This window comes from Taurulus bubalis, assembly GCF_910589615.1.
Source record: "Taurulus bubalis genome assembly, chromosome: 9".
Lineage (NCBI taxonomy): Eukaryota > Metazoa > Chordata > Actinopteri > Perciformes > Cottidae > Taurulus > Taurulus bubalis.
The window spans coordinates 5,896,609-5,921,831 of record NC_136597.1 but is presented as its reverse complement, the minus strand read 5'-3'; the positions used below and the strand labels follow the sequence as shown (position 1 = coordinate 5,921,831).

At 41.0% G+C, this 25,223-nt stretch overlaps 1 protein-coding gene across 1 annotated transcript in view; it reads right to left on the bottom strand.

Annotated features, from left to right (window-relative positions):
• Positions 1-1,123: 1,123 nt before the first annotated feature.
• The window catches only part of cpne2 (copine II), a gene marked incomplete at its 3' end in the record, with an annotated part of 39,359 nt that continues 15,259 nt past the window's right edge, over positions 1,124-25,223 (bottom strand). The window contains exons 10-16 of the mRNA XM_079223760.1: positions 24,924-24,983; positions 15,186-15,319; positions 13,460-13,514; positions 12,985-13,036; positions 10,385-10,518; positions 2,789-3,025; positions 1,124-1,231 (exon numbers count right to left, since the gene is read on the bottom strand). Of these exons, the coding sequence (XP_079079886.1) occupies positions 1,124-1,231; positions 2,789-3,025; positions 10,385-10,518; positions 12,985-13,036; positions 13,460-13,514; positions 15,186-15,319; positions 24,924-24,983 (780 nt within the window). The remainder of the gene's footprint in view (positions 1,232-2,788; positions 3,026-10,384; positions 10,519-12,984; positions 13,037-13,459; positions 13,515-15,185; positions 15,320-24,923; positions 24,984-25,223) is intronic.

The window sequence follows — 25,223 nt, the reverse complement described above, 5'->3', positions numbered from 1 at the left end:
AACATGAACAGCATCATATAAATATACATTCGATATATATGCATATCAGAAACTCTTTTAATTCCCATCATTAAAACTCTGAAAGTAACAGCCTTCTCTTACACATCTGTGTTTGCCATGTGATATACTTCCTTCCCTTTCCACAGAATCTCAATAAAATATTTACAAAATCTGATAAATACATCATTTGGAAAAAAGAAAACATATTAACAAACATGCATTGGTGATCATCAGCATCAGTTTGTAAACAGTGCGTAGATATTGGCATCATGCAGGATAAACTGAAGTCATAAGAAATACAAGGATTTTGCAGAAGCTAGCAAAATGGCCCCATATTTAAAAGCCTAATGAGTTCACAAAGTATCCCACATCTATCCTGCGTTAGTGCTACAGCTGCCACTACGGCCTCAAACTCCTCTGAGTCTGTCCTCTTGACTCAAACAAGCATAGTGGAGCATTAAAACTCGCCCTTTAGACAACTGGCCAATAAAACTTCAAATTAAATGCCTTCCCCGCCCCAACGACCGAGTCGGGGTGAAGAAATAGGGGCCTGTTCAGGCTCAGTCTGTGAGTCGGCCACACGTGAGCACAAAAGCAAACCGCCTTCGTCTCATCCGCTACCTGAAAAGGATCCATAAGACAATGGGAGGGGATTCAACCACTGATATATTTCAGCCGAGAAGGGACTCTACACCAAGAAGTTGTATCTATCACATGGTATCAATTACAACAGACACATGCAAAAATGACATCCTGATAAATCAAGATATTTTTCATTTATCTTACAAAAACGCCAGTGTTTTACCTGCATATTCATAAACATCCATATCATTTGGAGACACCTGTCATCACTATAGACCTGCGAGGTCCTTTATTAAATGTTATTTTTCATGGTTCTGTGTGCTGGAAAGCTTTAAGAAACAGAGAATATCGCTACTGATGGATACTGACCAAACATCCACTAACAACCTTGTAAATATAATGGCAGGGATGTCTTTCAATGTTAGATTTTTTTTGTTCACAGCCAATATACACATTTTCATTCTGTATCATTTGCCGTTAATGAGAAGAGAAGTTTTGTTGAGCTATTGTACAGCGTGTGGGCTCTGGTGTTCGGGGCGTCTCACTTCGCCGCTGTGTTGGTGGGCGGTAGATTCCGCTGTTTAAAGTACTGGGTGACCTGCTGAGGCAGTTCTGCTAGGACTGACTTGGCGAGGGTCTCCTTGGGCGCCTGCGAGAGAAAAAGAGCAAGAGAGCACTTTCATTTCAACAAAAAAACAAAAACACAAAAAGTAAAGTAAAAGGAAGGCTGAAGAAAATCGGTTAGAATACTGGTGATTGTGGTCTATTTTGGTTCTGCTTCCTGTGACTTTTCCTGACTATAGCTGGTATTTGCAGGTCCAGTGCATCAGTGCTTACCGATGGTGGTGTGGTCTCTACTGTAGAAGTGTAGTTTATGGACACTCTTTACGTATTTGCTAATTATTGATCCCATCTTGTCGTGATTTGCGCTAATAAACTCTCTCACAATAATTACGGCCAACTTGCTAAGTCTCTAATCACCACCAACTCTATGAAGATAATAAATATATAGCGACCAGACACTGCCAACACATCAGCTCATCATTTCAGGACACTGCCATTGTTACGTTTCCTCTCGGTCTCAGCTTAATTTCTCCCTGTCCATTATGGCTGTTGCTGTCTCTCACCCTTCCACCGATAAACTGGAATGGAGCCAGCAAACACTGTGTTCCTCCCACTACAAAGGAAGTTAGCTCGCCCACCACTCGCGCCCACACACACACACACAAAATATTTACTAAAATGAAAAAAAAATGCAAAGTGAGTCCTCTGCTGTGCTGACTACAAATGTGCACACACTATAACCCATGGGCTTATCTATAGCACACATGTTTGGACACTCACACTACAGCGTCTTAAATGTGCTGTATGTATGCTCTCATCAACACACACACACACACACACACACACACACACTCACACACACACACGCTCACAGTGTCTCTGTCGAGTCTGAGATAACCAGGCAGCTCTCATCATCTCGCAGACCCTGCACGTGTGGAGTGTGTGAGCAGTTACAATCTGAGTAGCGACAGGCTGCCATTTGGTGACACGTTCACACTCAGACAGCATGGCATCGTGTCATTAGGTGAAGCCTCTAACGCAGAACTAAGATGGAGTCAAAGAGACGCTGTAAATCCCAGCAGAAAGGCGAAACATTTGCTGAAGTGGCATCTCGGCAAATGTTGACCGAAAGATGTCAAACTTTGCTAAGAGCTGTTGGGTTGCTGTATTTTATTCCAAATATTTGTGGTTGTTTGATTAAGTTGTGAGGCAACTGTCAATCAAATCTGATCAAACCACACCCACACAGTCCTGATGGAACTGATGACCTGACTACATCAGATTTGAGGAGAGCATCAACCATTTAGGATACAATACACCTCAGACTGGACTTTAGCTTTGTGTCTGTATATGTGTATTACAGTATAGCTTTTATGTTTTTTTGTCAAACTAGACTTTGTGACACATCACATTGAAAAAAGTAGTTGGAAGGCAAAGACTTGACCAACTTGAGGACAATTCAAATTCTTAATTGTTCTGTTACAGCAAACATTGACCATGACTTGCAGCCGTTATATATATATATATATATATATATATATATATATATATATATATATATATATATATATATATATATATATATTTATTTCAAAAGGCAGGTTCCATGTCGCCCTGCTGGTTTTCGGAGACCGGTACTCACATTTCGGAAATCTCTGAAAGGGACAAACTGCACAATGTCGCGAACAGCCTCCTCTCCCGTGTTGGACCTTAAAACGCTGGCGTCTCCATCCAAGAACTCCATGGCAACAAAGTCCGCGTTGCCCACACCGATGATGATGATGGACATGGGAAGCTTCGACGCCTGGACGATGGCGTGACGCGTCTCGTCCATATCGCTGATGACGCCGTCTGTTATAATGAGGAGAGTGAAGTACTGCTGCACGGGGGAAAGAGGGGTGGTGGAAGGGAAGATTGTGGAGGGAGAAATTAAGGAGAGAAGACACAAAGCTGAATGAGAAACACTCTGAATGTGATGGCACTACTACATCTTGAATCTCCTCTAAAGTCACTTGAAGAGAAATCTGCATGAGGAAAATAGACTGGCACAATAAGATGAAATCATTATGATTATGCTGTCAATAATGGTGAGCAGGGTGACACAGTGTTGTGGAGGCGGAGAAGTGATACAAAACAAAATGTAGATTGTTGGGAGTGACGGTGAAGAAGAGACAAGAAAGCATTCAAGAGGAAGAGAGAGCTTGAAGACACTGCACGAGGGAGAGAGAGAAAATATAGAAACCAGAATGAAAGCTTTTCTGCATTACAGCAAGTTGGGCTACATTCTTATAACACCATCTGCTCCTGGGAAAAACATAATCGACAGATGAACAAGGGGACGAGATGAAAAAAAAAAGGAGGCTCAAATAGCAAATCATTTGCAATGAATCAGAAGCGAAAGGGATTATGCTTCAGCATCAGACGGAAATATCCTGCATCACGCTCCAATCCATACGTGTTAAAGTTTATCATTGGATGATTTTTTTCTGTCAGGACGAACCTGAATAAATGAGTGGCACATCATGAATGCATAAAGGGCATGCATATATTTACGTCTGTTTAAACTAGAAAAATGTGTTTCATTCACAAGTCTGGAGATGGACTGTGCACACAGATGTCACTCATCCTGTCTCTTATTTACAATAAACAAACATACACAAATGATAAATAAAGCCCTTTCAGGAGACCATTTCTATAAAATACACCATAAATACATACATGAATGATTGCATAAAATAGAAGGATCTTTTTTCTTTAGGAAACAATTATCATTATGTGTTTTTGCATTCAGACATTGACTCGACTCAGTCCGCAGTGTTAATATTGAACGCCCACTCATTGGATCCCCATCCACACCCGGCAAGTGTGAAGTAAATTAGTTCAGATAATTGAGATGTACTAAGGACATACCGACACACAGAAGTAAAGTACGATTGTTTAATTTACTTTTTTGTCCACTTTTGTGCAGCAAAAAGCTACAAGCTACAAAGGTTACATATCATTTTAAAGTTGTTACGGTTTGCTTTTTGCCAAACACTATTCCTATTATGTATCCAATCGGCATAGAGCAGCATTAACATCAGTCATGAGTTGTGTTTCTGGACAGCTGAAAAATGTAAGTCCAATATTAACTCTCTTTCTGGCTCTGTTTTGGTCTCCAACAACTCCTGAGCTCTTTAGCGGGTAAACGCTTCAATGTGTTCATCAGCGAGTCTATAACTCTGCATGTGTCATTTGGTGCTGGACAGGAAGCATACAGCTGGTTTATCAGAGGCTTTTAGATGAAAACAAATGCCTGCTTGAAACAGCGTTGACGAGAGGGAACCAAATTGAAAAGTCACCGGCCGTAAACCAAATTCTATTCTAAAAAGCAGTGCTTCAATAAATTATGAGGCATATTAAGCAAACAAGCTCTGGAGTATTAAGAAAGCAAACTAAACCCAGTGCCGAAATACTGATGAGGAAATTAGCACAGCGTGAGAGGGGAGGATGTACAGATTTTTGGTGAGGTGACAAGTTTAAACACTGTGCTTAGAGCCTTATAGAATCAGAATCAGAATATACTATCTAACATCATCAATAACAACTCATCGACCACAATTCAAGAAAGCTATAGTTGTAATGCGTATAATACAGTTTTCTTTATCATCTGACTGCACAAACACACAAACACACACACAGTACAAACAAGGGTACAGTGTGTGTTTAATTCTGAGCCATTGGAAACCAATTTCATCCCCAACACCAGAGGCCTGAAGTGAGTGGGCTAGCCAGCTATCTTCCAGTATAAAGACAGTGTGAATAAGTCCCGCCCACACCGGAGGGATAACAATTAATCCATTGACTCCATTGACTTTGCATTGTGTGAAGGTGACTCTTTGTCACTTTTTTCTGCTCACAAACAACATAATAATGCTGCCTTGTGGTGGGATGCACTAACAACAGGGAAAAGAACCAGAATATGCTTCCATAGGTTTTTATACTAATAAAATGATGATGACCCGGCACTTCTATGGGTCCTCTGCAATACACCCGCCAAGCGTGAAGAATAAGAGAACATTCAATCTTTGTGAAACGACACAAACTGCCACATGAGGTGGAGGTTGTGTGGAGGCATACGTGTGATCATCAGAGTAAACAGAGATATTGTTGGGTTATAATCTCCAAAAACCTCCAAGAATATGGTATTCCATATACTGGCCACACAGGTGTGAATGAGCCAATCATTGTACAGCATATTGATATTGATCAGCCAGAGTCCCTACTTATACCAATGAATTGACCATTTCTAGAAAATGGTTATAAAGTTACATTTGTTGAAAAATAACTAGTTTTGAGTTCTCATATTGTCTGATATCATATGTAGGCACGCGCGCACACACACACACACACACACACACACACACACACACACACACACACACACATACGTGCATCGGTTCTGCGTACTAGAATGCAAATTTGTATCCTCTGATAACAACAACAAACATGAAGACACACACTGACATTAAACCGGAAAAAATCACACTTTTATGTTACAAACACATACACACACACACACACACATACAAACACAAACACACACACACACACACACACACAAACACACACACAAACACACACAGGGAGGGCTCTGAAGCCTGTCTCTTTAATGTGCTAACAGCAGCGCTCATTAGAGAATCATTATGACACAGATCGACAGGGTCTCTCACACACTGGGACACGCACAAACTGCACTGGCCTGCAGCCGGTGTGTGAGTGTGTTAGTAACGGCAGTGTGTTTGTACACAGTTACACAGTCTTCCGTCGCAGGTTCTCTCATTATTTGAGGAACAGGAAGATTGAGGCAGAGCAGCAGCCGATTTGTGCGGCCTACCTACCCAACCCCTTAGCCCAACACACACACACACACACACACACACACACACACACACACACACACACACACACACACACACACACACACACACACACACACACCTGTCTAACCACCACCCCAGTATGTGGTCCACATACATTTCTGCCGTGGCTGTCAGATCTCATTGTGTGTCACTCCTATGTTCCCCCCCTGTTTGAACTCACTGTAATATAAAACAAGAAAAGGGCCTGCAATCATTTCCTTACAGAAACAAAAGGATTCTGGCACACAACACAGACGCGTACAATCCTTTGTGTATTTTGCTCTTGTATTTGTTCTCCACAGGGTGACAGGATACAATTAGGGACAAAAAGCACCGTGGGAGTATAATGATACTCAGACACTGCACTCTCTACAGATTTAAGCAGGAGACTGGATACAGTACAAGAAGGCAAAATGGACCATTTGCTGACAGTTTGGAGATCCGAAGCGCCTGCCAGTGTCACACATCTGTGTTTTAAAAAAAAAAAAAATGAAAAACCAAAGTGGTAACATGGTTTTGAGCTTCACAGGTAATTTAACCGGAGTCTTCCTGCCTTATAAACGTCAGCAACACAATATGAGGCCGCTACTTCTGTTTGTTTTTGCATTGCTAGCTCTGAAATAGAAACATGCAATTGGAAATTTAAATAGATAAACTGGCTTGACTTGATTCTGCATCAGTGAGACTTAAAAATAGTCACAAATGTGTTTTCCAGGATCTATGAACAAAAAATAAGATTTTCAAGTGTGTACAACGATTTGTGCGTAATTTACGTTATTCACGAATGTGTGTTCCAATCTACACACAAAACGTATGAGGTTTCAAAGAGGGGAAAAATTGATCGTCACTACTCAATTAGAACACACACAATTACCAACCATATAAATGTAAATATATGGTTTAGATAAGCCACTGCTAGCCGGTGGACTGGTCCAGGCTGGTTGAACTGGGAGAGACTAGCACATTAGCTGGCGCTACAAACTAGACAGGCCTTTCTTAACATGTCATTGCAGGGTAAACACCAGTGTAATTATTAACATTAATTATGGCCCTGATCCATTTAGGTGGGCGAGGGCCCTGGTATTGTGCATGCTGGCTCACTAAGTAGACCATAACGGGACCGTAATTAATTTTCTCATTTACCCCTGTGGTCACCCTGCTATGACCTGTCAAAAGGGCTGCTGAGTGAAGGGCCTATTGCTCATTTGAGACTTCATTTCATTGAAAACGTTGCATAGGGCACAGCCCGAGGAAAACTGACTTCTTACCAAGAAATGCTACACAAATAGAAAGCCTTCTTGGGTGTGAGACAGCGCCTTAGGCTTGTTCTCGATTTGTATTTTTATGTGTAACAGCCTCAGATACATAACACAAGGGCCCAGCAAATGGAAGCACATCATGCTGAAATCCATTTAACTAAAACTACTCAGATCCAACAGGCTGAGCTGTGATTTGCTCTTCTTTTTCCAAAAAGGTCTTCAGAAGAGAAGAGATGACAGGTGTGCCACTAATTTGATGTCAGACGTGTATAGCTGGAAACACAAATCACAGCAATGCAAAAGGACCACAACATGGCTCTGAAGGTGAAAGCAACAAGGATTACAATGCTGCAAGAATCAGAAACAAGTCATATTTAGTCATAACTGCAGGTCGTCAAAACAAGACTAAAGCCACCCACATATGATCAGCGGTAAAATCACTCTGCGCTGGCTGTGCCGTTGTTTTCCTGAAGGGAGAAATTGCCAGCGGTTTGCCGTGCTCAAAGTTCAAATTATTTCAATGAGGACCATGGATGCCGCTGACCTTTTTCAAAGTACAACCAAAGAGATAACAACTGCAAATGTTGTTGTTGCCTAGAAACTGTGAATAGCCTCCCTGCGTACTTTTCCATGACATATTGTACCTGCTCTTTGCCTCTGCAAGAATTTCTTATCATGGGAAGGCATCTTAAGAGTCCACAGTCACGCCGGTGTCTCTGCGAGGCAATATTTAGCCACAACAGTGCTAAATGCTAACATAAGCATGCCAACAGGCTCACAGTGGCAGTGCTATGCTGTTTAACATGTTCCTCGTCTTAGTTTAGTATGTGTCAATGCTAACATGTTCATGACAACCCATCCAGTGATGAATGTGATCAGGTAGTGGACAGGTTGATGGGCATTACCCTCCGTAGAGCAATACGCCACTAGCAGGGAAGTGTCAACCGCATGAGAGGTTGGAGAGGAGAGGAGGGAAACTACAGATAAACGGACATAAAAATAGAGAAAATGAGATGGAGGACGCTCTACTATCGTGCTGCTTAACCCGACAATGTGTGAAATGCCTGGTCAGTGTCTCAGCTGAAAAGAGGTGTGATGTAGAAGAAGAGAGGACAGAAGTTGTCACTCCAGTCTGTCACCCTCGTCCCTTGCATTCTGGTCAATATGACAGGACTCGGAGCCAACAGATGCACACACTTATTTGTCCAGTCAGCCATCAGACTGGATAAATTACGAGTACAGACAGACACTGACAGGCACTCACTGCTCACTACTGCTTCTCTATTGGTGAGTAAATATAACTATTTAGTGTCATGTGTGTGTTGAATTATCAATAAAATGAATATGATCAAACCTTGGTCATGTGAAGGATTACAGAGACAAAGGATGTCTACAAAGGCCAAGAAGAAGAGAGGTTGGTGTCCTGATACTGCATCGGAGGTCAAAGTATGACTTTACAGTAGCTCATAGTTCATAACCGCTCATAACACAGAAACACAGGAGTCTGGACAACAAACAGCCGTAGAGAGCAGGGATGAAGCAACAAAGGAAAACATCACTGGACAGAATCCTCAAGGGAAATGCTGGGTGCCAGTGAGAGAATGATGGGAATCCCCAAATACTGATTTGAAAGTGGCCTCTAGACAGGCTAAAGGAAAAAGCTGATCACAAAGAAAGCAAAATAATAAGAGGATGTAAGTGGAGGTGCCAGGTAGACCTATAATAGTTGTTTGATAGGATTGAGAAGGGCGGAGAATCCTGTGAAGAGATGAAATAGAAGAAGGTAGTGGAGCATTGTACAATCTGTTAGCTGTCAAATCATCGTTCACCGAGGAGCGCAGCAGTAGTCTTTGAGCAACGAGAGCGGGAGAGAAAAAATAACGTTGAAGAGAAAAAGAAGAGTTTGAGATACTGTTAAGAAATGTGTAAAGAACATGATGAATCCTACTACAAGTATCCACAGTCAGAACAACTGTACTGTTCTGTGTGCATTTAAAAGATGCATTAATTAATTCATCGGTTTCAATGGAGTCAGGTAGCAGCCACTCTCAAAAGTAGCAAATACACCTTTAATTTTAGTTAAAACCCAAGACTTTGTGAGAAATGATTACAATAAGGCACACCGTATTAGAGCTGCAACTATTAATCAATACGTTGTCGACTAATACATTAATCTGCAACTATTTAGATTATTGATTAATTGGTTTGTGTCCATTTTTTTGTCAGAATGATTTGATTCCAGCTGCTTGAATGTGAATATTTTCTGGTTTCTTTGCTCCTGAACATCTCTGGGCTGTGGACAAAACTGATCAAGATATTTCAGTTTTTTGACATTTAATAGACCAAACAACTAAATGATTACTCTGTTACAGTAATAACTAACCACATGTGAGAAGAAAAGTCAGGGGATCGGCAAAATGATTACAATTCATCCGGAGGGGGGCATGTATGTATACCGGAATCAAATTGCATGGCGTTCCACGCTGCAGTTGTTGAGCCATTTCATAATGAAAACAAAAAGGTCAACTTCCTGGTGGAGTTAGAGGAAAGGTCCTCCAAATCATCAGGATGCATCCTCTTGGGAACATGCATGTCTCCATAAAATTCATCAACATATCCGATATTTCATACCAATCAAAAGACAGACCTGACATCACCACCATTTTGTGGCTAAAAACAAAAGATATGACCACAATGGTGCCTGCTCCAACCAAAGGAAGAAAATAGGCAGTTTAGCAGGAGAGGCTGATGGTACAGGACAGAAAGCTCCTGAAATAAGTTAACCCTCTTACAGATAACTGCAGCCTAAAGGCTCTCAGGGACATAACTGAAACAGCACATTCATCCAACGGTTTAGTCTCCGCCAATTAATCCACAGAAACTTTAACTTCGACTTTATTATCATCCCAAAGGAATATCAAAAAAGTAGATATACCTCTTAAAAAGCAGCAGTACAAAACCAAAGAGTCCAATGTGAAGCTAAATGGAAAGTGGAATAGTGACATTCCCATGGCATGGCAACTGAAGAATAATTAAAACATGGAAAGGAAGATAAATAAGTAGGGTGTGTCCACCTACCGCTGCGTTCTCTTGTTGAAGTGCCTGGGCAGCGAAACGTGCCACGTGGCTGATGATTGGAGAAAAGTTTGTTGGGCCGTAGAAGCGGATGTGAGGGAGACAGGCAGAGTAGGCCTGGGCAATACCCTCCACACCTGCACAGAGAAAGAGACAGGAATAATTTAAATTCCAACAAACCTTAAATTTAAGACAGATGAAGAAGGCAGGAGAGAGACAGTGAGTGGGGGAGGAAGAGACGTTTGTGATGGGACACGTGGAAAAAATGTCTTTGTCACATCTCAAGTGAGACATTTTCTAATGAAAATCACTGTTTCTCATCAGCGGTGCCAGACTCCAATCAGCTTAAACAACCAGACAATTGAATGTGTGAATGACTTCATTGGTCACCTGCATCTTTTTATTTTTATTTTGGGAACTGGGAAGTCAACATTCCAGCTTAAAACACTGGTTCCACCGGTTATTTCTTGATTTAAAAGTTGTGTTCTCTTCAGTTATATCTCTCTATATATAACACTGTTTTATATGGCAGCTATAGCAGCACTTTGAGACTGCAGTCTTTCAAAATCAGGTTTTATTGTTTTTGCCGGAACTTTTAATTTTAGAGTGCACTGGAGGCTGAATTGACCTTTCCAAGAAAAGCTGAGCTGATGCTCTCTTACGTAGCTTGTAGAGGAGCAGTTCACCAGCTAGCCTGAAAAAGAAAGGGCGTTTGTGGAGGCACATGTTTTAATAACTACATGCTGTGCATCTATTTTAAAGAAACACACAGAAGTTCCTGCTAAAATAGGCGTTGCACAATTTCCTTCTGGGTCGCACAGTTGGGCTCTCAGCAGTCGGTACTCAAGTCATGCGTTTGGCAATTAACACATTTGCACGTTTCAAATGCTAATGGTGCGTTAACTGATGCACTGTTCTTCACAACAAGGTGCAAGATACTGAGGGAATATTAGTTCCAGTGTGTATTTGCTGAGTAAACGTTTGACTGCTAGCAGCTTTGTGAGGCTGCTCATCATAACACAGGTGACATGCAAGTACAATGTTTACCACGTCCGCCACACGAGTTAAGCATGTTAACATCCTCATTTGCTCGATCGCTAAACAGAAGGTTCAGCTCAGGCTGATGGGAATGTCATTACTGATGCAGGTATTTGCTCATAAAAAAAGTACTGGACAATCTAAAATACAGATCACTCTTCTCTTAGAAATTAACAAATTGCCAACTCTGCTGTCACATGATCTTGAGATTTTTTATTTTTTTTCAACAAGGTGTGCTGCATTGCTGTAAAACCGAAGAATATTCTTGCAGAGATGTGTTATCTCTTTCTCTGTCGTGTTGTATTTATATCCACAAAGTCACATTTGCATTGCAGCCTTCTATGTGAATATATGTAGAGAACATTAATTCTGTTTCAGTCTCTCAAACAGTGCTGGCAACCTTGTTGCTGTTGCAATACTAGTGTAGTCGTATTTAAATACGGGCCTGACAGGATGTTTGTAGACAAATAAGACAATGTTTTACATCTTCATAGGGAAAGAACAGCTTAGTAACTTCTATCTGTTAACGCAGCTTGCTCGGGGAAGATGTAGCTCTGGGCCACAAAGAAGCCATCAACCTATATGTTTAGATAAGGGAGAGTGTTTTCAGCTTGTGCTATTATAAATGGAATAGAGTTGAAAACAGAAAACAAGTCAATAGGGGGAATGCAGAATTGCTTTATTTCAAGACCTTAATTGAGAACTACACATATTACAAAAGTACAGTGACATAAAACGTCATTATAAATATATGGCGAAATGCCTGTACTTTCGTGGAAATGTGTACGTTACATCGTTAACAGGTTACACTTGCGCATGCGCGGCTCGCCGATTCTTGGCGTTTTGCCAAAAGCTCAGTGAGATCTCCGTGACATCATCTTTTCTGCTTTTGCGTCTCTCAAAGCCGATTACAGATTGAGAGTGGTCGCATCAAATCTACAATCTACAACCCTGTTTTAAAAATATTTGTTGTTTTTTGCACAGATACAACTTTATTTGCTTTGTTCTAACAAAGTGATTGCACATACATTTTTCTCTGATGGAGCAATCCGGTTTACTTGAAAGTGATTTCAATTTTCTGTATTCTATTATTTGAAAAAACACAGATGGAGGAGTCACAAAAAAGTTATTTGAATAAAAATTCAGCATGGACCATTTTGTCACAATTTAGTTGGGACGATGGGGCATGAAAAATGTTTTTCCTCCAAAGTGGGTCGTGACAAAAAAAAGTTTGAGAACCACTGTGCTGAAGCAAACGACACCGCTGTTGCAGGACTTCAATGTCACTGTCACAAAGCTGAAAGCAGACTCGTGTTCGGCGTGATACCGTTTAATGTCCCTGCAACCCCAGAAGTCTTATTTGCCCCAAAAGAAAACAAGAAAACAATTAACGGAAGTGCAAATGTCAACTTATTTCAGGGTTTTGGGACTCATTCCTGCAGCACTCTAGTGGACAATATTATGTTTTTGGTATCTGTATCTGCATATACAGTGAACATGTATATACATTGATATTTTCAAATGTAGCAGCAAGGTCATGGATGGTATCGGTGACAGTAACTCACCTGAACAGAACGGGTTTGTGGGGTTAAAGTTGATGGCAAATTCGTGTGACACCTGAGGAGACAAGAAACCCACACGACAAACTTGATATTCTTCCTTCACTATACTGTAGAATATTGTTGAGAAATACTATTACAATACAATTCTCCCACACCCTCCCATCTCTCTCTCTCTCTCTCTCTCTCTCTCTGTAACGCTCTCTCTCCTTTGTCCTTTTCATCAGCTCAGTGCCATGGCAACACAGATGGGTTGACAGTTGCGTAATCACGTGAATATGCATGTATATTGCTTACAGTTTTATCTGTGTGTGTGTGTGTGTGTGTGTGTGTGTGTCAGAGTTTGCATATAACAAGCCCTCCTCTCTGTCACACACACACACACACACATACATATATGTATCACTCATATATGTGTCTAGGACACATGCATATACACAAACAACAATAACAACAACAACACAGACAAACACACACATACCTTCCAGTCTGGTGGGAGTTGAGCTCCAAATCCCAGAGCAGGAAACATTTTGTCGCTGAGGAGGAAACCATGACAACAGATTGGACTGTTAGTTAAACCTTTTTTTTTTCATCTAAATTCAACAAACTGGATTTAGACAGCAGAGGAAATCCTGTTACCTTCCGCTCAAAGAAACAAATTCAAAGACACTTCCAGAAAAACTAGCTGAGAGCTGGCAGGAAAATGAAGCAATGTTGTAAAATGGCTTCTCACTATAGAAGCACCTTCTTACTGAAGGGAAGGACACGCAAACATTCTGTTATCTTTTTTAATTTGACGGATTGTCTCACTCTTCAAACTACCTGTTCAGACAAAAGAATACATTTACATTATCTTACAAACGCCATCTAAATCTATGAATTATTGGTGGCCGTCAGTAATTTCTCAGTGACACAAAATTTGGCCTTTACTCTGTAAAACAGTCAAGAAATAGATGGTTGTGGTCAGCAGGCAATGCTTTTATTGGTGGTCTCACGCCGCTGTGACGACCCTCTCTGCCACTGGCCATTGTGCCTGCAGGTGGGCGGGGCAGAGGGCCTCAGGAGTGGGGACACCTGTGTTGATTGGCAGCACTCACTTAAAAGGCCTCTGGTCTGAGCTGCAGCTCTCTCTCTCTCTGCCCAGAGACACCAGTTGGGTTGGTGTTCAAGACTATGGTTTGTCTCTGAATTTTGCAAATTCAATAAACCCTTTTCTGTTAACCCACTTATTTGTGTGTCTTCTGTCATGGCCGTGTGGCCCGGTTTATGACCAAGCTAATAAAGCCTATGACCCTAATTTGTCCTGGGTTCAGACATGCCAATCATAACTGTAGTAGTGGGAACGTACTCGGGTGGTGCCACGTTTTATAATTGTTTTACTTTGAACAGCAGCAACATTGATGGAACCGTGTGTGTGTTTGTCTGTTAGCATGTTAGCACATTAGCAGAGAAGCTGGAGCAACAGCAGTTCTTTGCATTTGTTTCTGCTGCAATTCAGTGTTGTTGACACGACTAGTCTTCAGTCTCTAGTTGAGCTGAGGGATGAAAGACTGACCTCAGTTTATGACAAAACTGAAATGTACTGACCAGAAACATAGTTGTGGCCATGCATAGATTATGACTTGTGCAACCCTCACTAAGATAAAGAATCAAGGCTGACAATAAAATATTCAACTTTGGCTGACACACATTCTAAAGCCTTGTCTTGTGTGTGAAAGGATTCAGATGGATATTAAAGAACTGATAAACCACTTTAAGTACTACTGCAAAGCCCACATTGCATAGAAATGGCAGGAAAGAATTAATGTCACTGTTAACCTGATAAAAATCTGTCACTTGTTTGTTTGCAAAGACCTTCTGTATCATCGTGTTTTTTTTTCTTCTCTCAAATGATCCATCTCAGTGGAAATATCCAACTTTGTATTCAATCAGCCCCTTCCCCCTAGAATGCAGATTACAACATTAAAGTGAAGCTAACTCACTTAAAGGTGCTACATTACAGATTCAGAGCATTAATATGGCAGCAGACAAGTATTTACTTTGTGAAGATATGGTTGAGTAATGGTGTTGAGTTGAGTGTGTGTTGTAATCTAAGCTTCTCTCTGCTTTGTAATATGTATATACCAGTGTCCAAATGTCTTAATTTCTTTTTGTTTACATTTAAGATAACTCAAGTCCTATCTGATAACAAAGAAGAAGATACTCACGTATCATAGTCCTGTATGATTTGTCCCACAGCTAAGATGGCAGATAGATACTCGTTGCTGCCCAACGGGTTAATGTAGTGGAGGGAGGACGGCTCTCGAGGGTTCCCGTTAGACGCCGTGAAGTCGATACCGACCTATGGAAACACAGAGAAGTGACAGGTTCAGAGTCATCTTTAAAACCTGCTGTCATATTTTAATGAGCTCAAGATGCTGTGACTTTCCTTTATTTCCTTCTTCACTACGCATGCCAAAGCAGAATCACCTACAATAAGTGAATGTTGGTGAATAAACATCAGCAGTGAACAGACAGGAATGGCTGTTTCTCTTTTGATGTAAAACAATAATGTCACAGGAGCCCGGTTTGATTGTCCTCCTTCTGTGCAGTAGACTCTGATAGGAATCTAGAGGGCGAAAGCATTCATCTGGCAACGACACAAGCTGCGAGTTGTTTAATATTCAATTTTGTTCAACTCTCCTGTACATTCGCTAAATGTGGGATGAGGAATTTAACGTTTGCTCTCACTGTGCCACACGCTGCTATCATTGATGCCTCAATCGATTAGCTGGTGCCAGTGACGGTTTGGGCTTGCTTCTCTATTTAAAGTGCGGTAACTGGGGGGAGCCCTCCCGGCAGAGTGTGTGCGTTACGTAGGCTGAGTCCTTGTCAGCGGCCCACGTTGATTCCAACCCAAGGCCCTTTGCTGCGTGTCATCCTCTCTCTCTCTCTCTCTCTCTCTCTCTCTCTCTCTCTCTCTCTCTCTCTCTCTCCCCCTTTCTCTCTTCTTAATTGCACCAATAAAGACAATAATCTTAGAAAACGCAGTTCAAATGATTATGTAAAACTACAGAACGACAACTAACTACCTTGTGCGTTATTTATACTTCTGCAGAAAAGCTTTCGCAGAGCTGCAGAGATGGTGTGAGGAGCTCACAGAAAGCTGCAGATTGTTACATTCGAAACATCCACCTGATTCATTCTAGATACAGGAGCTCCTACTCCTCATCCAACTCTTCCACAATGTATTTTCTCCACCCATAGAGTTAATGTAACTATTGAATCACCCATATAGAAAACAAAAGCAAAGGCTCGCTCACAAAGGATTTGCAAACCAAAACTAAAATGTATTACGAAACGCAATCCGCTGCAGTATGAATGCCTGAAGTCAGCGAGACCTGCCCGCACCAAGCTGCACAGAATGCATGGCTTCACATCAAGTACACATCAAGCACTATCCTCCTATTCACACACTGATTTGCCCTATTTGCCCAAATCAACAAAATAAAGGTTTCAGAACTTTGGAACAAACTGCGTGTTGTGTAAGGTTCACTGACATCACGTTACAAGATGTTCTGCATGTTAGGCCCTTTTGTTCAGACGATGGTTACACTGTTCACACTTTGAAAAGGAACACCTCAGAAAACACAGCATGTATCTTAAGGTGAAGTATGAAACTCAATACAATGTCACACAAACAAGCTACTTTTAACAAACTGACTTTGCATGAAAATTATTTTATTTATGAATGGTTAACGATATCTGGGATTAAACGGCCACCCGAGTGAGTTAGATATTGTAGTGAATCACATCTGCAGAGGGAGGAGGACTGAGACAGATATGTTGTCTATGTTCTTCATCCTTTACAAACTTTACTCGGTATTTTGATGTCAGGAATGCGATTTATTTTATTAACATTTTAGATTTGTTTCCAGTGAAATGTGAATGAGTTTAGATAGTGACTTTGCTGTTGTGAACATAACTGTTGCTGCGCTATGAAAAATATGCAGCTGAGTTATATTTAAAACATTCAATTCTATTTTGGTTGCGAGTTTAAAGACAACCAGGCTGACATTGGAAATGTGTCGCTAATATGCACATTTCAATATTTGTTTCTCTATTGCGACTCATATCGCAATATTGAACAATGTCATAGCACATGCAGATTTTCCTCATATCGCGCAGGCTTACCGATATGTTTTGAAAACAGTTTCTGAGCTGAAACCTCTCATTATCTTGGAGTACGGGAACACCAACTGTCCATTTTGAGAAAAGTGCATCTCATTCTTTAAGAGCCAATTGGTATGATTTATTTGATATTGTGATTCATTTTTCAACTGTTGTTGCTTTTTACAATTTTGGCATTTAACAAACTGAATTCCTCAAACATGTTAAAAACATGTCCAAATCAAGGAATTCATTTGTCTTACGTCAATTTAAAAAATACATAAAATGGATGGATACAAAAGAAAATATTGTAGCGCAGCTGCGTCTCCAAATGACAGGATGTCCCTGAAACCACGCAGATGGCCACAGGGTGATGCAGCGATCACATACTGTATCTCCAAATGCAAACACACAGACGCATGAACCCAAAGTTAAAAGACACACACACACACACACACACACACACACACACACACACACACGGAGTCACACGGCCTAACATAATATGAGATTAAGAGTGACAAGCTTTTCCTCAGGCGGTGAATAAGGGTCTGTGTGCTGACAAGAACCCAACCCAGAAACTCTGCCTCCTTCCTATCAGCTTAAAGATGGTCTAAGCATCTCCTTCTTTCTCTTTTGGTTTGGAGTGTTATATGACAACGAGCGAGGAAAGAGAAAATGGAGAAGCAGGAAGAGACGGCAAAGGTGCTGGGCCTGTGAGTACGAGAGAGGAAATTGGGCAAATGAAGAAAAGAATGGTAGGGGAGAGAGAGAGAGAGAGAGAGAGAGAGAGAGAGAGAGAGAGAGAGAGAGAGAGAGAGAGAGAGAGAGCATAAAGAGCAGCAGGGGCAACAGGAGTGACGGACACAGAGATGCAGGGTGACAGAATTAGGGTGCTGTTAGATATTTGGTACAGCATGTGTGTTAGTCCTGGACCGACGTGTGAGAAAAGACCCGTGTAGCAGACTACTCTTGCCGTAGACGAGTTCAACAAGCTCTACGGCACACCAAGGAAAAGCAATGACATCCTGATATGTTTGTCAGTATGTCGATACGTTGTGGGCCCACTTTGACAACCCAAATCGAATCAGTTCCTTGAGTCCGAGGGGACGTTGAGATAATGCGTTCACGAGAACGGACCGGACGCATTGCCTGTCCAGCTTAAGTGTCAAGCTATAATACAGAGGGTGGTAGAGAAGAGTTGTGTGAATTTGCTTTTACCTTGTGTGGATCATTCATTGCCAAATGTAATCTAATTCTCATGTATTACTGCTTGACAGCCCATTTATTCTACTGCCCGCTGACATGGTTTCAAAGCTACTATTATCCAATTTTTGCAATCCAAACATATTTAGAAAAATGAAATTGAAAACATTTACTGGGAAGGGGGAGGGTTCTGGACCTCTCCTTTCTAAAACGCTGCTTAAAATGATGTAAGCTCACTAGTTTCATATATACAGGGTCATTGTAGAGGTTTAACCTGTTGGCGTTCCTGTCAAATTTGCCAAAAACGCCTATCCAAGGCATACTCAAAGTAAATTGCAAGCTGTAATTGAACCATTTGGAGTAAACGCATGGTTTTGGTCTCTTTTGAAAGGTAACCCTCTGAAGCTTTCCCCCCTCAATAGTCAGAATCACTTTAAGTGCTGCTGACACTGAGTTATATAAGTTTGAACACATTAAAGTATAAGGTTTTTATTTCCGCCTGAAATTTCTTTTACAAATAGAACCCTGCAAATGAGTATAGCTGGGATTTATGAACTGGAAAACACAATGGGATCATAGCGAGTAAAAAGCAGATAACAATACTACAGAAAATGAATATTTTACACATGTTTTTCTAATGGTATGTCTAGGTGTTTTGCAAATTTGGAGACTGCAAAGTACCCAGAGTATTCATGATGTATATACTATATACTTATTAATTACATTTCTGTTTTGTATCTTTTATCATAAACATATGCAACATGTTGCACGCCTGCTGAAAATCATCTATGAAAATAAAATTAAAGGTATTTTTAAAATGGTGAAAAATTAATTGTGGCTCTAAAATGGCTTTACATCAAATCATTCAATTTCCAAAACTAAAACAAAAATATTTAATGGCAAACCCATTTTTGTTCCTAACCCCTTGATCCATAACAATGAGCTACATGCATGCATATATAATATACTACACACATGTATGTATGCATGTGTAAACACTGCTGAGGAGGATGTGTCTTTTTTCTTTTGTTCCAGCAATGTCCATTTTTCATTCCCGGTATCCATTAATTATGTCTTACTATGAACCTGAAAATATGTATGTTGAATCTGAAAGTCGATGGCAGATAAACTATGGCGGCATTTTCCCTCCAGTGACCTCTCCGGTGACAGACATTATTAGTTTGATGGTTGTGAAATTGAGAGTGGGAGATGACACCATTCTGTTTCCAACTTGTTCCTCGCCCCAAGCTATTAGTAATTGCTAACACACAAATAGACCAAACACAACATGACAAACACAACAAGCTTGCTTCAACAAGCAAGTGCTCAGAATTAAAAATGAAGAGGGGGCGACGGCGCAGCACTACTGTACCTCTCTGAGCAGCAATACGGCAGAAAACAAATGTGACTGAAATAAATGAGGGGGATTCCACTAGAGGCAAATTACTGGCAAATAATTGACATACTGACGATCACATCTTAGTTTCCTCAGCTGTGTCTTGTCGAGTATCAGCCAATTGTCACGCCAGGGCCTCTCAGACTCATTTGCAGTTAAACAGCCAGAGAGATGGATCCTCCATCCAGTTTGGATGGATGAGTGTGTTGGAGCCTGTGTGAACATCTTCTGGAGGAGCTCTATGTCTCAATCTAAGGTGTTCCCAGTGACAACTAGGAGCGGCTGCCTACTGCCAGACTTCTAATGTGCGACAGTGTATTTATGGTCTGTTGATATTTGTTCTTGTGTGTTGTATGCAACACATAACAGCCACTGCATGTTTGTTTGGTTAAAAAAGAAGAAACTGGAGATAGAATTAGGCCTTTATCTGAAACAGCGTTATATTGAAGAAATGTCTTAATGTCTTAATCCTAATTAAAATGTATTTGATTGTTAAAGTATTTGAAGACATTGAAGTATATTTGCAAAACATTTAGTAAACAGATTTTTTTTGATCTGCTCCACTTTGCTGTTAGTGCAAACTCAACAAGTCACAATAATAAATAAATACTTCCCAACATCTTTGTGTTATGTGTTCACATTAGAAAAGAGGAATCTTTCTCAGATTTTTTAAACTTTATAACTGAGTATTGACGCTCATATAGTCTCAAAAACCCAGTTTGGGTTGAGCTATTTATTGTGCATCACTTCAGTCAGTACAACAACAGAGTCATGCCATAACATAAGTATTCCTCTTCTCACCCGCTAATGAAAGGGACTTGACTCATGGTTACTTACCCAGGTAACAAAACAAGTCTTACTGTAGCTCAAAGGGCATACTCCCTCCCGTATATGGTTGGCTTTTAATGTGAAACATCAGCAGGAAATGAGTTCATTGACAATAGCTTAGCACTAAAAAAAACAACAGCGTAGAAGTGACAGAAATCAATTAGAGTGACAACCAAAGACTCAGGAGACAGATAAAAAAAGAACGAACACAATCATTCATCTGAGGACGAGATATCCTGACTTCAAATAGGTCAAGTTCCAAAAACACTGGATCCTACAATTCCCATAATGCAACTCAAGGGCATCTTTCATTAGACCTTCTCTGCCCTCTAAATGTACATGTTTTTCACACCTTCAGTTTTTATTTGTAATAACAGAAACAGAAACAAATACTAACAGATACCGTCAGGCTTTTAAATCAAATATTTTGCCAATGCCGTGTGGTTAAAATGATAACGCAGAGTTCTGCTGTTAGAATGACATGATATCTCATTCTCAACACTGTCATAGACTGCCGTACAGAGGGGGGAACAGATATGTGTCTTTACTGACACGCAGCTGTTGACTGAGATTGTCTGTCAACAGCCGTGAAGATGCTTGTCTGTTCTCTCATTCATGAAACGTTCACTACTCTCAACACAGCCCTGAATGATATCAAACATAAGATATGAATAATAGCGTAATTTCGTTGAATCAAGTCTTTCACAAACAGCCCATCAGCAGTAGCAGGCTGTCTCTTTGTGTTGGAGTGTGTAACAGAGAAACGTTGCTCTCTCTCCTCCAGCTCCCACAGCCCCGAGGAGAGACTTTCCCTTCCTGGAGATTAGGATTAGAGCCATGCTAAGTCTGATTGAACAGCGCAAAACAGCTCTTTCTGCATGTGTGTGTGTTTCTGTACACGCCGGATCCTCACTGTATGTGTGTGTGTGTCAAATGTGTGCACATAAGTGGCAGTGTGTAGGAGAGGAGAAGATGTCATCGGTGACTGAGCGTCTGCGTGAGATTATGTGTGCTAGTGAATGTCTAAATCAGTCAGTGTGTGTAAGCAGGGAAGTTGCACGTTTGTGCGCACACTTACAGTATAAATCTTGCACAGTGCAGAGGGCACGTGTGATAAAATGTCTGTATGAAAAAGATACTGAGTGTGGATCTGTGTGCCAAAGTCATGGTTTGGTAGTTTGCATGTAAAGCGGTCGTAGTGAAAGCAGGAGTGTGACAACGATCATATGTTTGTGCTCACGTGTGTGTATGTATGTGTATGTAAATTAGTTTGTAAGCAGGAGAGAGGAAGTATCTGTGTTAAGACAGAATTAAGTGTGTGTGTGTGTGTGTGTGTGTGTGTGTGTGTGTGTGTGTGTGTGTGTGTGTGTTCGTGTTCAGTGAAAAAGCTGCAGGTCTGTGACAAAAGGCAAAAGATTAGGAGGGAGCAGCGAGGATTTAAGACTTCCCATTCTGCCTTAAATTTGCTCATCTCACCACCACTAGAACAGGCAAATGTTCCCGTTGCACTGGAAGTATGCTCATTACAGACACAAGCAAGGTCCTGAGTAAATCAAACTGTCAATAACTATCATTTGAATATTCCATAAATTGCAACTTTTTGTAATTAACATTGCATTGTTGCCTATTAGGCAAAATCCTTATTCAAACCCAGCAGTGAAATAAGTCCACGGCTGACAGCTAAAGTTGCTCAGCTGTTGGAGCAAAAAAAAACTTTGACTTTTGAGTTTAAAATTCAAATAAAATTACTGCCAGCTGCTCGGTCCGACCTCGTTCTTGGGCTCATTCACACACGAGCAGAGGAAGTAAAATAACTCTGGATTTGGTTATTAGTGTCGGACCTAATAATTTAAATAAGAGCTTTTCATGTGTTCGTACTAAGAAGTTGATGTCACTCAAACAAAATACATACCGAGTTACAGAAGTCTTGTTGGGCCCAATGGCATAACATGACGGACCTGGACCTTGGGGCCTGCACCTGACTGCTGGCTCTTAAAAGAGGGAAGTGTTTCCTGAGTGTAATCTAAAAGAGATCAGCCTGATCAAAGGGCCTCCCCGTTGGACAAGTCAGAACTCCACGCTCTGGTTTTAACTGGTCATCAAGAGTTGACCACAGCATAGACTCTTGTTACTACTACAAGATATTCAGAAATGAAGTGGTATCCGCTGACATTTAGCTGCAATTAACCATTTGGTTACTTAGTTTGCAGCTTTATTTTAGAGCAGGTAAAGACAAAGGGGAATCCATTCCTCACATTTTTGCTCAGGTATTTTTTGGCTTTGGAAAAGCCACAAAAAAGACACCAACCTCCAAACTCTCTAAATGCAAGCTATCGCTTTTACTACACCAACATGGACACTGCTTCATTGGGGCAAAAATGTCAGTTGCTAAGCAGTAAATGGACGATCGATTTGATTGGTCAATTATTATTTTTTGTCTGCATCATGAATTGGAATGACCAAAAAATAACTGTCACTTTTAAAATAGTCATTTCAAATAAGAAATCATAAGTGCTGTGCTCTTTGCCTCATTTCCAACAATAAGATCAGGTGAAAATAACTGTCTGTCAGTGACACTTGTCAAGGTCTGTGTTTGTGTATGTGTGAATGCTCCATAACAAAGCCTTGAATTTAAGAGAAGATATCATGGCTTATTGCCCACCAACCCATACATCCTCTGACACTGACAGCATGTCTGCAGTCACCTCCACACAACAACTCTCTTGTATCATCTGGAGCCGGGTTCCAGCTCATGAAGCCGGGAAATTGTTGTAGAGATAGAGAAGAGACATTGACACTGTGTCTGCACATATGTAGCCTATAGCTGGAGCAGTGTGTGTGTGTGTGTGTGTGTGTGTGTGTGTGTGTGTGTGTGTGTGTGTGTGTGTGTGAGAGAGAGAGAGAGAGAGAGAGAGAGAGCGAGGGAGAGATTGGCTATTACAATTCAGGCCTCTTCACTCACTCTGTTGCGCACAAAGGTGTACCATCACCAGGGACACACAAGAGACTCTATTAACCCGTGTGTGGTGTTCACATTTTTGTTATTCAGCTAGTGTTCGTGGGTCTGTAAATGCAGCATAGAACCATGAGATTAGAGAACCCTGAGGTCAGAGCATAGAACCCTGAGGTCAGATCATAGAACCCTGAGGTCAGATCATAGAACCCTGAGGTCAGATCATAGAACCCTGAGGTCAGATCATAGAACCCTGAGGTCAGAGCATAGAACCCTGAGGTTAGAGCATAGAACCCTGAGGTCAGAGCATAGAACCCTGAGGTTAGAGCATAGAACCCTGAGGTCAGAGCATAGAACCCTGAGGTCAGAGCATAGAACCCTGAGGTCAGAGCATAGAACCCTGAGGTCAGAGCATAGAACCCTGAGTTAGAGCCTTTTCCTCTACAACATCATCATCAAAAGCTTCTCTCTTCCAAAATCAATTGCAAGGCAATTTATTGCACTCCGTCCCTAATTTGCAGCTGGGATGAGCAAATAAAGATTGGTTCCCACGAGACAGAGGGTCAAATGAGCGGGAACGTGAGAGCAGACAGGTGTTGGTGCTTGAATTTATCAACAATGTTGCAGGGCATAAAAAGGGGGCCTAAAAACACACACACACACACACACACACACACATACACACACACACACAAACACACACTCAGGCCCAGACAGGAGGACGAGTGAAGGTACACAGGACCTACATTTTCCACACTCTTATTAGCCCACTAATGTCCAGGTCCACCGGACATCCTGTATGTAATATAAATGTGTAGGGTGTGTACACGGTGTGATCATTGAAAATGTGTTCTGATTTATGTTCTTCACAGAAAATGAGCCAAGGCCAATGAGTCTGAGTTTGAAAAAATAATTAATCGTATCAATTTTCTTTTGATAAAGAATCCAAACGGGTCCCACAGACCCGAACGCCACACAAAAGACTATTAACAGCAGACCAAAATATAGTATGATGGTAAAATATCTCTTGCTTTAGCTCTTTCTCTTCCTAGCTCCATATCTAAATCTCACACTCACTGCTTCACCATTTCAAAATAGACGTGCATTCACTGTTTTTTTTTTCCTCTTGCCTTTCTGCCCTCCTGTTCTCACAATTCAACAAAAGTACCAACGGTTCAATGTTTCACAATACCCCATTGCCCTTCTCTTCTCGACTCCACAAATTAGTTCTGTCCCTCACGTTTTTCCTTTCTGTATGTAAATGATCATGATCCGACTGTAACCCCGGGTGATGAAAATAGAAAAATTTCAATGTTTTCCATCTGTTTTCAAGAGCAAGGCATGCAGAAAAAGTATCTCATTTACCACATCACTGCAGAAGCAGAAAAACAGGCCGGCTAACATTGTACTCACCGTAAACATGAGCTGGCACCCTCCAAGTATGTAATCCAGAAAAGTGTAGTCTCTTGTAATCTAGAGAGACAAGAGTCACGGGGCAGAGGAAGAAAACACTGAAGGAAAATAAATATAACCAGCAAGAGAGTACTGATCTCACAAGAAAATAAGTAGGAATGTTAAACATTAGTAATAAAATCAATTCAATCAAGTTACACTATTCCCAGCTTCAAACACAGTTCATTCTCCTATTAATGTGTGTTGTTATGCCCTCATCCAAAAAGAGTACATTTCTTTGCTTCTCTAAACTGAGGGCGT